A 15,144-nucleotide genomic window follows, 5' to 3' on the forward strand; every position below is an offset into this window, starting at 1 on the left:
TTGTTGTCTTTTTATACTGTGGCAAATTCACAGCACCTCTTCCCTGTTTCCCTCCTCCAACTGTCAGAAGGTATAGACAAGGTTAATATAATGTGCTGCCATTTTAAATAAAATAGATTAATGATTAAGGGAGTTGTGGAATAAACAACAGCTAGCTACAAAACACACTAGATAGAGGATTAAAATAGCTATTTGAACTTGCGAAATGGCAATTTGTATTCCACAGGGACCTCTTATTTATAGGTTTACAGCTAATTGTGAAGATTATAATTAACACTGAAGATTGTGGCAATGTTTCAAAACATTTCCATTTTACTGGGTGTTGATGGTAAAGCCTTCTCTATTGTGAATTCTTAATTGCCATTCCATCCCTTCTGATATTAAGGTTATATGGAGTGAATTGTCTTTTATGTCTATCAGGTGAGAAAGTCAAAATGGATGAGCCATTTCTGGTTGAAGATATTTCTGAATGTTTCACGGATATTTTTGCCATTTGTAAATTGGGCCCAACACAGAGGATGGTTGTCATTGAGGACAAGGACACTTGTCTTTCTACTGACTTCATTTGTCCAATATTCCCAATAAATATCAGGAATGCAGAGCTTTGATGTGCATTGGTTGTAGGATTATTGTGACAGTTAAACATACATTGGATATGTCTAAGCTTTCCCCAGGCTTGATTGTGATGATGAATAGAGAGTTACGCTTGTATGCCAACTTGCAAATTGTGATGGAATACAAGTATTTGGCTAGTAGTCCACATCATCTCTGTTTTGAGCTGCCAAATCTGTTCTTGCCACATTCAGTACAGCAGGGGCAATCTGGTGAACTCTGTCATTGTTTCAAGTAGTGATCGTCAGTCACACATATATATTGATGAAAATCACTATATAAGATTGTTCTTTGCATTATTCACTTGCAGAACCTATATGTCAACAATAACTTGGCTGGTCTCATTAGTAATGATGGTGCTACTCAGCCATTCTTAATGAGTTTTTAAATTTTTGGGGCAGGTATAAAGATTCAGAGCACCACAGCTATGTATGCTTACATTTAGTCAACTGTAATACTGCATCAGAAAGGATGGGTACATGGATGAGAGGGATCTGGTCTGGGTGCAGGTAGATGGGACTAGCAGAAGCACATGTTGGCATGGACTCAATGGGCTGAAAGGCCTATTTCTGTGCTGTGGTACTCTGGCTCTATAAATGCATTCCCTGCCCTTGATAGTTTGATTTTTGCTCATCCTGACTCAACAGCTGAGTGAGGACAGGTGTTTTTCCTTGTTTGTGTTTGGATTAATTTCATGTTGTGGACTCCATCGCTCAATTCCTATTATACTGGGTTTTTTTTAATTTTCTGGAGATTAGGAACACAGTGCCTCCTTGAAGGTATACTTTAAAAAAAATACTTTTCAAATTCAGCATTTTCATTGAAAGTTATTTTACTCCTGTTACTTGACATGAGCGTCGGCCTCTTTCATTCAATACAAAATGTTTTTTTGGGTAGTGGCCGATAGGCCCTGAACTGTAACCAAAACTAAAATGGCTACAGCTGATGGAAATTTGAAATCGAAAATGTTTACAGTATACTTTGTTTTTCTTCACAATCGGGCCGCTGATACCAGGAAGTAGTGGGAGAGCCCTGCTGTCAAAGGGGTCCGTGACGATCTGTATTGGGGACCGGGGACTGTGCTTAAGGCCGGCCGGAGACGCTCTGCCAGCGGGCGCCGCTAGTGGGCGCTCCAGGCTGAGGCTTGCTCCGTTCCCATGGGAATCGCCGAGTCGGAGCCCGCCTTCCGTTACCCCGGTAACGGGGCGGAGGGGCGGAGTCAATTTCAATGGCGGCCGACGGCGGCGAGGAAGGGGCGGCAGCCATTTACCGGACTCAGGATCCCGTTCAAAACCTCCGCATCCGGTGAGAATGCGGGATGAAGACCCGTTCGGGGAAAGCACCGGGTCGATATTGCAGTTGTGCGGGAGAAAGGAAATGGGATCAACGCGGGGTTGGGGGGGGGGGGGCAGGGAGTGGGATTAACACGATTGCATACAGTACTTCAATAAAACGTCTTTCAAATGAACAAGGTAGCGCCAGCTGTAACAGGTCTGGCTGGAGTAAAGGTGGGTACCAAGTACAGTCTGTCCCCTCAGCTCAGTAAATTACAAACTGTCCCTAGGTTCAATGGTGCATCCAGAGGCAGAAGGTTAGGTCAAATGTACCCACATCTGATTTCAGCTCATCCATTCTTCTACTCTGTAAATGTGGAAGAGTGAAAGCCCAGAACTCAATGGAACTGCAGAATAGCTGGCACTTTGATCCAGCCCTTTCATCATAGGAGCACTGACCTAAAATAAAACCATTTTCCTGAAGAGTTTCTGCTTCCACAAATTCTGCGTCATCTCTGTTGTATACCTCCCGCCATTTACTGATTTTGCTTCTGTTTATAAAATTCAAAACATTCCTATATCGTCAGAAGTCGTGCTGTTCTCCTTGGCAGTGGAAACCTAGGTGGCATCTCAGCGGAGGTGCTGGAAACAGTAGAGAGTGATCCATTAAGTTGGGCCTTATTGGAATGAAAAGAGAATATGTTCTGTGAGAGAGGGGTAGGGTCAGAGCAGAGGGGACTGAGATGGAATGAATGTGGGTAGGCAGCCTTCCATCATGGGTGGAACCTTTGAATGAAGGACTGGAAGAAACGCTGGAAGTTCTGGTTATTAGGAAGGAATGATTCACAAGTGTTCTATGTTCTACTTCTAGAATCATCTGAAGTGCAGAATGTGGGCCCATATTTATCTACATCTATGTTTTTTTATTTTATTTCTTGAGTCATTTGTAAAAGGTTTGATAGGGAGGGGAGGCAGTGGGTTAGAGGAGGGGTGTAGGGGCAAATGGGGCACCATGACTGATTATGGGTGAAATATTAGAATTGCTCTATTTTCAGCAACTGCACCCTAACTTAACCCCAGTCACAAGTTCCAGATTTTCATCCTGTGTACAAAGCCAAAAACGTGACTGTGTCTCACCCTGTGCAAGGATGGCAAATCTGAAAAATTGCTTTGATGCGTCAGCACAAAGGAGGCAGATTTAGTCTTGCATAAGATATAGGTAGGAGTGACCAAATAAAGAGAAGTTGGCCATTTGACATTTAAATCTGTACAGATACATTGAATGGACAGTGGACAGCAGAATGATATTCCAAAAGACTCTCCGTCTGACTTTTTCCATTTTAGTTCTGTCCTGCCAGTTGATAGATTGGGATGATACAAAATGCATGAATACGGTTGATTTATGCAATCAATTAGAATTAATTTAAAGATCATTTCATGGGCTTTATGAAGGGAGGTATTTAAATGTATTTTTATTTTACTTCTAAAAAGTATATGGCTTCAGCGGGTCACCCCAACGGCACTCCTCACTCAACATGTTTTGCAGCCTGCTTCTATCTCCAAGCAAAATGCCATCGAAATGGCTACATTCAACACCGTGACTTCGGAAGGCATCACTGGTAAGTTGCAGCCTGACAGGTTTTGCCCTAAAATGAGCTTCAACAAGTAACTACCAAATAAGGGGCTACTTTATCTAGCATGAAATAACTTTTTTTTTTAAATGTTGGAAATTGCTGGTTGTGCAGAATCACTGGGGAGATAGAAGAAACACTGTTACTGCATGGGAAGATGATCCTTTATCAGTATTTGAGAAAGGTGAAAGTGCAGGGGTAAAAAGAATGGCAAGTGGAATACAAGAGGGATTAAATAAAGGAAGAAATGAGTTACAAGACAGATAATAGGACAAGTAAGGAAGTAAAACGTAGTGCACTGAATATGTAAATAGGTGTAGCAGAAGCAACAGAAATTAATTTTTAAAAGCTGTAATGTTTTAATGCAAAGGTTAGATGGTATTCTTTGAGTCTGTGTTGGTTTTCATAGCAAACATAGAAACCTACAGCACAACTACAACACCGCCAACATTTGTGTCATCAGCAAACTTACTAACCCTCCACTTCCTCATTCAGGTCATTTATAAAAATCATGGAAGAGTAGGGGTCCCAGAACAGATCCCTCAGGCACACCACTGGTGACTAAACTCCATGCAGAATATGAACTGTTTACGACCACTCTTTGCCTTCTGAGGGCAGGCCAGTTCTGGATCCACAAAGCAATGTCCCTTTGGATTCCATGCCTCCTTACTTTCTCAATAAGCCTTGCATGGGGTACCTTGGCAAATGCCTTGCTGAAATCCATTTACATTACATCTACTGCTCTACCTTCATCAATGTGTTTAGTCACATCCTCAAAAAATTCAGTCAGGCTCGTAAGGCACGACCTGCCCTTGAGAAAGCCATGTTGACTATTCCTAATCATATTATGCCTCTCCAAATGTTCATAAATGCTGCCTGTCAGGATCTTTTCCATCAAATTACCAACCACTAAAGTAAGACTCACTGGTCTATAATTTCCTGAGCTATCTCTACTCTCTTTGTTGAATAACGGATCAACAATTGCAACCCTCTAATCCTCTGGAACCTCTCCTGTCCCCATGGATGATGCAAAGATCATCACCAGAGGCTCAGCAACCTCCTCCCTTGCCTCCCACAGTAGCCTGGGATACATTTCGTCCATTCCCGGCGACTTATCCAACTTGATGCTTTCCAAAAGCTCCAGCACATTCTCTTTCTTAATATCTATATGCTCAAGCTTTTCAGTCTGCTGTAAGTCATCCTTACAATCGCCAAGATCTTTTTCCGTAGTGAATACTGAAGCAAAGTACTCATTAAGTACCTCTATTATTTCCTCCAGTTCCATACACTTTTCCACTGTCCCACTTGATTGGTCCTATTCTCGCAGGTCTTATCCTCTTGCTCTTCACATTCTTGTAGAATGGCTTGGGGATTTCCTTAATCCTGTCCACCAAGGCCTTCTCATGGCCCCTTCTGGCTCTCCTAATTTCTTTCTTAAGTTCCTTCCTGCTAACCTTATATTCTTCTAGATCTCTATCATTACCTAGAGTTTTTGAACCTTTTGTAAGCTCTTCTTTTCTTCTTGACTAGATTTACAACAGCCTTTCTACACCACAGTTCCTGTACCCTACCATCCTTTCTCTGTCTCATGGGAATGTACCTATGCAGAACCCCACACAAATATCCCCTGAACATTTGCCACATTTCTTCCGTCCATTTCCGTGAGAACATCTGTTCTCCATTTATGCTTACAAGTTCTTGCCTGATAGCCTCATATTTCCCCTTACTCCAATTAAACGTTTCCCTAACTTGTCTGTTCCTATCCCTCTCCAAAGCTATGGTAAAGGAGATAGAATTGTGATCACTATCTCCAAATGCTCTCCCACTGAGAGATCTAACAGCTGACCAGGTTCATTTCCCAATACCAGATCGAGTACAGCCTCTCCTCTTATAGGCTTATCTACATATTGTGTCAAGAAACTTTCATTGAAATGTTTGGGTCTGAGTGACAATGGGATGAAAAATTCAGATTATGAGATGCTGTAGGCCTATGGTGTAGAGAAGGTGGCAAATTTGTTTCTCCAATATAAGCGGCAAGTACACAATTTTAAATAAAGCTAGAAAGAATTCTTAAGTCTTTATAGAAAATCGCTGCTCATCTGAAAAGTATATTTGTTATCCTTCATTCAACACACAACCATGCAAAAATATTTATTTATTTGCTTTGAGCAACTCCATCATTAATTGGAATTTCTTCCCAATCTTGCAGATAGTTATCGGACTGACGACCAAGAAGAAGTTGTAGTGGGTTGGCAAGAGAAGCTATTCAGCCAGGTAATTTATCTTTAAAATTACTGTGCAACTAATTTCTGAAGCTCCTTTTTAAGGAAAATATATTTGAGGCATTAAATGCAAGATACTTAAGTTTACACTTGTGCCACACAATACAATTTTTAGAAACAAATAACTGGAGCTTTCATATTAAGAGCAGCTCAATCAAAAGACTTCAATATGATCAAGTTTTTTTTGTTGATTATATACTTGATCAAAAATACTTCATCGTATTGAAGTCTTGTCTGAATTAAATGAGCACATGGTTGGTGACCAGCAGAGTTCCGCAGGTCCCAGAATTTCTGGGACCCCTCCTCTTTGTAATTTTTATAAATGACCTGGATGAAGAAGTAGAAGGGTGGGTTAGTAAGTTTGCTAATGACAGACAGGTTGGGGGTGTTGTGGATATAGTTTGGAGGGTTGTCAGAAGTTACAGCGGGACATTGATAAGATGCAGACCTGGGCTGAGTAGTGGCAGATGGACTTCAACCCAGGTAAGTATGAAGTGGTTCATTGTGGTAGGTTCAGTTTGAACACAGAATGTAATACTAATGGTAAGACACTTGGCAGTGTTGAGGATCTGAGAGATCTTGAGGTCCATGTTGATAGGACACTCAAAGCTGCTGCGTAAGTTGACAGTATTGTTAAGAAGGTGTATGATGTGTTGGCATTCATCAACCGTGGGATTGAGTTCAAGAACAGTGAGGTAATGTTACGGCTATATAAGACCTTGGTCAGCCACTTGGAGTACTGTGTTCATTTCTAGTCACCTCACTACAGGAAGAATGTGGATACTATAGAGAGAGTGCAGAGGTGATGTACAAGGATGTTTCCTGGATTGCAGGGCGTACCTTACAAGAATAGGTTGAGTGTAGTTGGCCTTTTCTCCTTGGAGCGATGGAGGATGAGAGGTGACCTGATAGAGGTGTCTAAGATGATGAGGGGCATTGATCGTGTGGAGAGCCAAAGGCTTTTTCCCAGGACTGAAATGGCTAAAATGATGGGGCGAAGCTTTAAGGTGTTTGGAAATAGTTACCGAGTGGATATCAGGAAAATTTTTTCACACAGAGAGTGGTGGATGCATGGAATGCACTGTTGGCGGCGGTGATGGAAGTGGGTACAATAGGGTCTTTTAAGAGCCTCTTAGATAGGTATATGGAGCTTAGAAGAACAGATGGCTGTGCAGTAGGGAAGTTCTAGGCAGTCTCTAGAGTAGGTTACATGGTCGGCACAACATTGTGGGCTGAAGGGCTGCAAATGTGCTGTAAATGTTTATGTTCTATGTGTGATCCTGGGTCTGCAGCTTAGATTCTCCTGTTATAGCTGCCAGTGAAATGATGGTCTACTCTTAGCAGAACATTAAGTTTGGAAGATGAGTCTAATGACCTTCCCTGTGTGAAGCTGGTTTGTAACCACTCCACTGATGGTGTTGAACAACAAGAATAGAAATGGGTTTTCCTCAGCATCTTGATGGCTGTAAATTTTGCTACAAATCCTTCACTACCTGCACATGTCTACCCTCTCTGTTCCATCCTCATAATTTCTAAATTCATTATGATCAAAAAGCAGGATTTCAGTCCTTAGCTGGACAAGGATAGAAGATTGGAAGTAAACCTAAAGTAACTGCTTTCAATTTTAGTTTGAAATTGACCTGTTCAAGAATGACTATGCCTGCCAGAGTCCGCTGGACTATCAATACCAAAATGAGATCCTGCGCTTGGAGGAAACTGGAGAGAGAAAGAATCGCAGAATCTTTACTTACACTGACTTTGACCGCTACACCAGCACTGAAGAGGTACTGAATCTGATTGTTCCCTTTTCTTAGACTTGAGAGAAATAAACTTCTTTTAACATAATACCGTCTATCCTCAGGTTAAGAACACCTGTTATGGACATCCATGCATAAGATTGAGCTCCCATAATGTTAAATTCAGTGTCCAATGTATGTATATACATTCATTCCTATAAATGCCACAGTTAGCTTTTCCTCCGCTTCTCCCTCCCTCCCTCCACTTTTGCCCAGCAATGTGTATATCTATTACTGTGTGAAATAGCTAAGAAAGAAGGGAAGAAAAATATTGCCGGTAAATAGTAGAGAGAAGCAGGTGGGAGGACAGATAGTAAAAGTTCTGATGATGAACCTCTTTACTGACATCAAAGTTTCTGATTAGAAGAACATACAGGCATAAAGTACAATTTATCTGGGAGGCCCATCATGTTCCTATATGGAAGCAGTAAATGATGAGAATAGCGGAAGCTGAAGGACAGAATTGACATGGAAATTTGGGGAATGTCCATGATAAATAAATGGATTTTAGGGATGTAACCAAATTGCTGTTTATCTTTCATCCAAGATGATCAAAAAAATTAAATTGATTAAGCTATTATTATAATTGCTGTTGTAAATAAGATGTTGGCTTGGACCTGAAGAGCTTAACTTCAGGTTTTCCTCTCCTTCTCTCTGGGTAAAGAAGTTTCTCCTGAATTCCCAGTTGAGTTCATTAGTGACCAAATGTTTAAGATTTGCTTCTGCTCTCACCTCCAGACAAATACCTCTTAACTGTATCAATCTGTGAAACCCTGTAACATGGGCACTTTTTATGTGTTAATGATTCAGTCTTTTGGGCAGAAAATATCCCCAACCTAGTTGGTCTTTATCGAAAATTTCTCAATTCTGGTATTGGTCAAAGATCTTTTATTAATCCATGGCTTTTTGCACAATCTCCAGTTCATTTTAATCATATTTTTATAGAGTGGCAACCAGAACTGTTTGCTGTATTCAATTTAGTTTGCCATGAATTTAACATAGTTTCAAATGTTGTAACCCTATATTTAAACAAAACCTCAGTGCATTTCCCATAACATATTACGGCTCTGGCTAAGAACAGACTTCTCTGAACGGAAGGTTAAAATTAACAACAGATTGCCAGATAGTGTGCAGTTTTGATTAAATGTGTCCTTATTGCAGCACTGTAAGATGGTGACTACATCAGCAATGGAGACTCCATCCTACCTGACAGAGAGAATGTCACATGTTCGACGCAGGAGGCAGGAGCGCAGAATTATGTAAGTGAGTGGGAGAGGAGTGTGTGCAGTACAATATAAACTCATTGGATCTTTCTGTTAAAGTTTATTTGACATTCCACAAAATGTGGAGTGACTTGCCTTGGCTTTTAATATTGTGCAATATTCTTCAAAAATTGTGTTGAATCTTTATTTGTGCATATGCTACTGCTGAGCATCCCAGCTATAGGTGAGCTGTGTGTGATCTTGACATTTTGAATTGTGAAGAATGAGAAGTGATCTCAGACCCAACATGTAAAATTTTGAATCAGCTTGATAGAGCAGATTTGGAGTTGATATTTTCCTCCTGACTGGAAGTCTTAGAATCTCGGGTCACAGTCTTAGAATGCAGGGTCAGTATTTACAACCATGATAGAAAAAAATCTTATAGAGTGAATTCTTGGAATTTGCTTATGAGGGCTGTGGGGGCTCGGTTTTTAATTATATTCATCCACAGAAATTGGTCGAGTTTTAGATATTAAAGAAACAAGGGAAAGAGACATTGAGCTAAATGACTAATTGGTGGAGTAGGCATGAAAAATGACTGACCTACTCATACTTCCATTTCTATGTTGGTATATTCTTCCTCTAATAATGCTGATAATTTTATTCTTTACAATGGTTTCCCCTTTGTGATAGGAGCATATTGATCCTGGCATCAGCCTGATCTGCGCTCCATTATGTTTTTGCAGTGGAAGTACTGCATTTGCAAGAAACATTTGATTTAGCTTGAAGTCATTAGTCTTGGGATGAAGCTCCTTCGCTCTGCACAAGTGACATCCTCAACCCCAGTCTAGAGGATTCCTTTTTCTAATCTATTCTTCCCCATTTCATCATCTCATTCCACCACAATGCCACAGTTCCCATCCTAAAACATAAAAATCACTTTTTAAATTTGTGATGCATATTACTTGAAAGGTTGAAATGGAAATGTTTCAATCCATTTCCTCCTGCAGATAGTTCAGACCTTAACCTCACTTTTGAACTGAGTCCTAGAGATCTGTTTATAACCCATTTTATCACCTTTCTTCCTGGAGAGGACCAATAAGTGTGCCATCAGTTTACGATTTGCATGCAAGTGACACTGAATCCTAATGAAACCATTCTCCCACTCCTAGTAATGAGTTAACTAACTCAGTGCAGGCCAGCATTGGCGTACAAATCTACCTTTGTATTAACTTTGCAGGGAAGGGAAGATTCCAAGATCTCGGATCATAACCTGGGAGCCGACTGAAGAGTTTGTGAGAAGCAACCATGTTCTGAATACTCCAGTGCAAACCATGTACATCATGGGAGATCTGGGGCCTTATGGAAAGTAGGTCTTTCATCTCAGAAACCCATTTTAAATTACGCTTGGTATAATGAATTGCTATTTCAGTTATTAATTATGTCCTGTGTGTTCAGGCTGGGACACCATGAGCATGAGTATATATTGTGTACCATTAAGATGGACGGCAATGGAGTTCTCTCCATCAAACCGGACTTCAATGATTCTAAAGCAGCCTACAGGCAAGTACTGTGCTCAGATTAGTGTGTGTACTACTACCAGTTATGAATATTCATCTTTCTTACATCACATTTTAACATGTTTCTGTAGGCAAGTTCTATGTCCAGGACATACTTTTGAATGTCATTCTCTGTTTCCATTTTGTAATAAATTCCATTTTGTAATAGGTTTGAATCATGAGAACTTTCTAAACACATGGGCTTACAAGCCATGTGGAACCTGTCCTCCTAATCTGTCCCTTCGTCTTTTGAATCTGTGTTCCACCACTTATGTGGCTGATGGATTCTGATGCCTAAAACTAAACCCAGGGTTCTAACAAGATTCTTTGCAAAGGAAGTGTAATTGTTTCCCTTTGCTATTGCAACCTTTTACAAATAGTCTAATATCTCATTAGTCTGTTGTATTGTATTTTGTACCTGTTCATTCTCTCTTAATAGCATACCGTGGTGCTGGAAAGTTTGTGAATTCTGTAGAATTTTCTCTGTTTCTGCATAAGTATGACCTATAATGTGATCAGATCTTCACACAAGTCCTAAAGCTAGGTTAAAAAAAAAGAACCCAATTAAATAAATAACACAAAAGACATTATACCTGTTCATTGAGAAAAATGGATCCAATTTTATATGTATTTCTTGGAAAGAGTATGTGAAACTTTGTTTTCAGTAACTAGTGTGAGCCCCTTGTACAGCAATAATTTCAACTAAACGTTTCTGGTAACTGTTAATCCGTCCTGCACATTGGCTTGGAGGGATTTTAGGCCAATCCTCCTTACAAAGCTGCTTCAACTCTGGGATATTGGTGGTCTTCCTTGTATGAACTACTTGCCTCAGTGACCATTATCTCATCTTGGATGCTGTTGAGGGGGGTGATCTGACAGAGGACGGCCACGGCGATCGGGTCTCTGGCACTGAGCCTGGTTCTGTGATGCAGAAGGGAGAGAAGCAGATGAGGAATGCAGTAGTCATAGGGGATTCCATAGTGAGGGGAGCAGACCACATGGTGTGTTGCCTCCGAGGTGCCAGGGTATGGGATGTCTTGGATTGGGTGCAGAGCATTCTGAAGGGAGAGGGTGAGCAGCCAGAAGTCTTGGTACACGTTGATACCAATGGCATAGGTAGAAAAAGGGAGGAGGTCCTGAAGAGAGAATTCAGGGAGTTGGGTAGGAAGCTGAAAAACAGGACCTCCAGAGTAGTAATCTCGGGATTGCTGCCTATGCCACATGCTAAAGAGCACAAGAATAGCATGATCAAGCATATTAATGTGTGGCTGAGAGACTGGTGTAGGGGGCAGGGCTTTGGGTTCCTGGATCATTGAGGCATCTTCTGGGGGAGGTACAACCTGTACAAAAAGGACTGGTTACACCTGAACCCAAAGGGGTCCAATATCCTAGCAGGAGGGTTTAATAGAGCTGTTAGGGAGGGTTTAAACTAATTTGGCAGGGGGTGGGAATCGGAGTGATAGGGCTGAGGAAGGGGAAAACAGAAATAAATCAAAGATAGCATGCAATAGAGATGATAGAAAGGACAGGCAGGAAATGAGGAATAATCACAGCCAGTGGGCAATAGAGGCATGGTGCAGTTAAAACAGAAAGCAACAAATACTGGACTGAAAGTTTTATAATTGAATGCACACAGCATAAGAAGTAAAATGGGCGATCTTGAAATTCAGCTATAGTTTGGCAAGTATGACGTTGTGGCTATCTCTGAAACTTGGCTAAAGGATGGCTGCCATTGGGAGTTGAATGCCCAAGGATATATGGTGTATTGGAAAGATAGGTTAGTAGGCAGAGGGGGTGGTGTGGCCCTGTGTATGAGAAATATGGAATCATTAGAAAGGGATGACATAGGATCGGAAGGCATAGAGTCTCTATGGTTGAGTTAAGAAATGGCAAGGGTAAAAAGACCTTAATGGCAGTTGTATACAGGCCTCCAAACAGCAACTGGGATGTGGGTTACAAGTTACAGCAGGAGATAGAAAAGTCGTTTCAGAAGGGCAATGTCATGATAATCTTTGGGGATTTAAACATGAAAGTGGATTGGGAAAACCAGGTCAGTATTGGACCTCAAGAGAGAGAATTTGTAGGATGTCTAAGGGTGGCTTTTTACAACAGCTTGCTGTTGAGCCCACTAGGGGATTGGCTGTGCTGGATTGGGTGTTGTGCAATGATCCGGAGGTGATAACAGAGCTTAAGGTTAAGGAACCCTTACGAAACAGTGATTACAATACGATCGAGTTCACTTTGAAATTTGAGAAGGGGAAACTAAATTCCAATATGTCGGTATTTCAGTAGAATAAAGGAAATTACAATGGCATGAGAGGGGAACTGGCCAAGGTTGACTGAAAAGGGACAGTAGCAGGAAGGACAGCAGAGCAGCAATGGCTGGAGTTTCTGCGAAAAATGAGGGAAGTTCAAGACAGATATATTCCAAATAAGAAGAAATTTTTGAATGGAAGAAGGACACTACTGTGGCTGACAAGTGAAGTCAGAGCCAAAGTAAAAGCAAAAAAGAAGGCATACGAGGAAGCCAAAGCTAGTGGGAAGGTAGAGGATTGGGAAGCTTTTAAAAACTTGCAGAAGAAAACTAAGAAGGTCATTAGGAAGGAAAAGATGAATTATGAAAGGAAGCTGGCAAATAATCTCAAATATCAAAGAAGATACTGAAAGCTTTTTTAGGTGTAAAGGGTTAAGGAGAGTTGAGGGTAGATACAGGACCAGTAGAAAATGGCGCTGGAGATATTGTAATGAGAGACGCAGAGATGACAGAGGAGCTGAATACATATTTTGCATCAGTCTTCACAGTGGAAGACATCTGCAGTATACTGGACATTCAAGAGTGTCAGGGAAGTGAAGTATGTGCAGTGAAAATTACGCCTGAGAAGGTGCTCAGGAAGCTTAATGGTCTGAGGGTGGTTAAATCTCCTGGACCTGATGGAAAGCACCCTCGGGTTCTGAAGGAAGTAGCTGGAGAGATTGCGGAGGCATTAACAATGATCTTTCAAGAATCAATAGATTCTGGCATTGTACTGGATGACTGGAAAATCGCAAATGTTACCGCTATTTAAGAAGGGTAGGAGGCAGCAGAAAGGAAACTATAGACCTGTTAGCCTGATATCAGTGGTTGGGAAGTTGTTGGAATTGTTTGTTAGGGATGAGATTACGGAAGATTACATGACAAGATAGGCCAAAGCCAGCTTGGTTTCCTGAAAGGAAAATCCTGCCTGACTAACCTACTGAAATTTTTTGAGGAGATTACAAGCAGGCTAGACAAAGGAGATGCAGTAGATGTGGTGTACTTGGATTTTCAAAAGGCCTTTGACAAGGTGCTGTACATGAGACTGCTTAGCAAATTAACAGCCGATGGAATGACAGGGGTGTTACTAACATGGGTGGAGCATTGGCTGATCAGCAGAAAACAGAGAGTAGGAATAAAGGGATCTTATTCTGGCTGGCTGCCGGTTACCCAGCGGAGTCTCACAGGGGTCGATGTTGGGACCGCTGCTTTTCACTATATATGTCAATGATTTGGACTATGGGATTAATTAATTTGTGGCTAAATTTGCTGATGATACAAAGATAGGTGGAGGAGCAGGTAGTGGAGGAAACAGAGAGCCTGCAGAGAGACTTGAATAGTTTAGGGGAATGGGCAAAGAAGTGGCAAATTAAATGCACCGTTGGAAAGTGTATGGTCATGCACTTTGGTGGAAGAAATAAACAGGCAGACTATTATTTAGATGGGGAGAGAATTCAAAATGCACAGGTGCAAAGGGACTTGGGAGTCCTTGTGCAGGATACCCTAAAAGTTAACCTGTAGGCTGGTGGTGCAGTGACATCAGCACTGGACTCTGGAACGGAGGTTCCTGGGTTCAAATCCAGTCGGGCCATTCCCGAGTAGGCTTTCCCAACATGCCAGGTTGAGCTCGCAACTCGACCTTGTAAAATAAAGAAAAATACTGCGAAATGCGTGTGTGAGGAGTGGCGCACCACACAGTCTTTCATTCCGCGCCATGAAATATGCCCGACGCTGGCCTCTCAGGTTGAATCGGTGGTAAAGAAGGCAAATGCAATGTTGGCATTCATTTCTGGAGGTATAGAATATTAGAGGAGGGATGTGATGTTGAGGCTCTATAAGGCACTCGTGAGACCACACTTGGAGTATCGTGTGCAGTTTTGGGCTCCTTATTTTAGAAAGGATATACTGACATTGGAGAGGGTTCAGAGAAGATTCATGAGAATGATTCCAGGAATGAAAGGGTTACTGTATGAGGAACGTCTGGCAGCTCTTGGGCTGTATTCCCTGGAGTTCAAGAGAATGAGGGGTGAATCTCATATAAACATTACAAATGTTAAAAGACCTGAACAGATTAGATATGGCAACATTATTTCCCATGGTAGGGGAGTCTAGGACAAGAAGGACATCCATTTAGAACAGAGATGTGAAGAAATTACTTTAGTTGGAGGGTGGTAAATCTGTGGAATTTGTTGCCATGAGCGGCTGTTGAGGCCAAGTCATTGGGTGTATCTAAGGCAGAGATAGATGGGTTCTTGATTAGCCAGGGCATCAAAGGGTATGGGGAGAAGGCAGGGGAGTAGGGATGACTGGAAGAATTGGATTAGCCCATAATTGAATGCTGGAGAAGACTCGATGGGCCAAATGGCCTACTTCTGCTCCTATATCTTATGGTCTTATGATTGATTAAGTCCTAAATTAGCTCATTGGCTGCCATAATCTGGTAGTGTGAAGATGTATTCAATGAAAGCAAGAATCTGTTTATATATCAGGCAAAC

General features: G+C 41.5%; 1 protein-coding gene across 1 annotated transcript in view; it reads left to right on the forward strand.

Moving 5' to 3' along the window:
* Window positions 1-1,803: 1,803 nt before the first annotated feature.
* The window catches only part of mks1 (MKS transition zone complex subunit 1), a 51,433-nt gene continuing 38,092 nt past the window's right edge, over window positions 1,804-15,144 (forward strand). Inside the window, exons 1-7 of the mRNA XM_073053647.1 lie at window positions 1,804-1,917; window positions 3,378-3,505; window positions 5,727-5,791; window positions 7,428-7,583; window positions 8,757-8,854; window positions 10,038-10,166; window positions 10,256-10,360. Coding sequence (XP_072909748.1) covers window positions 1,841-1,917; window positions 3,378-3,505; window positions 5,727-5,791; window positions 7,428-7,583; window positions 8,757-8,854; window positions 10,038-10,166; window positions 10,256-10,360 — 758 coding nt within the window. The 5' untranslated portion in view covers window positions 1,804-1,840. The remainder of the gene's footprint in view (window positions 1,918-3,377; window positions 3,506-5,726; window positions 5,792-7,427; window positions 7,584-8,756; window positions 8,855-10,037; window positions 10,167-10,255; window positions 10,361-15,144) is intronic.

The sequence above is a fragment of the Hemitrygon akajei genome, chromosome 8, assembly GCF_048418815.1.
Source record: "Hemitrygon akajei chromosome 8, sHemAka1.3, whole genome shotgun sequence".
Classification (NCBI taxonomy): Eukaryota; Metazoa; Chordata; class Chondrichthyes; order Myliobatiformes; family Dasyatidae; genus Hemitrygon; species Hemitrygon akajei.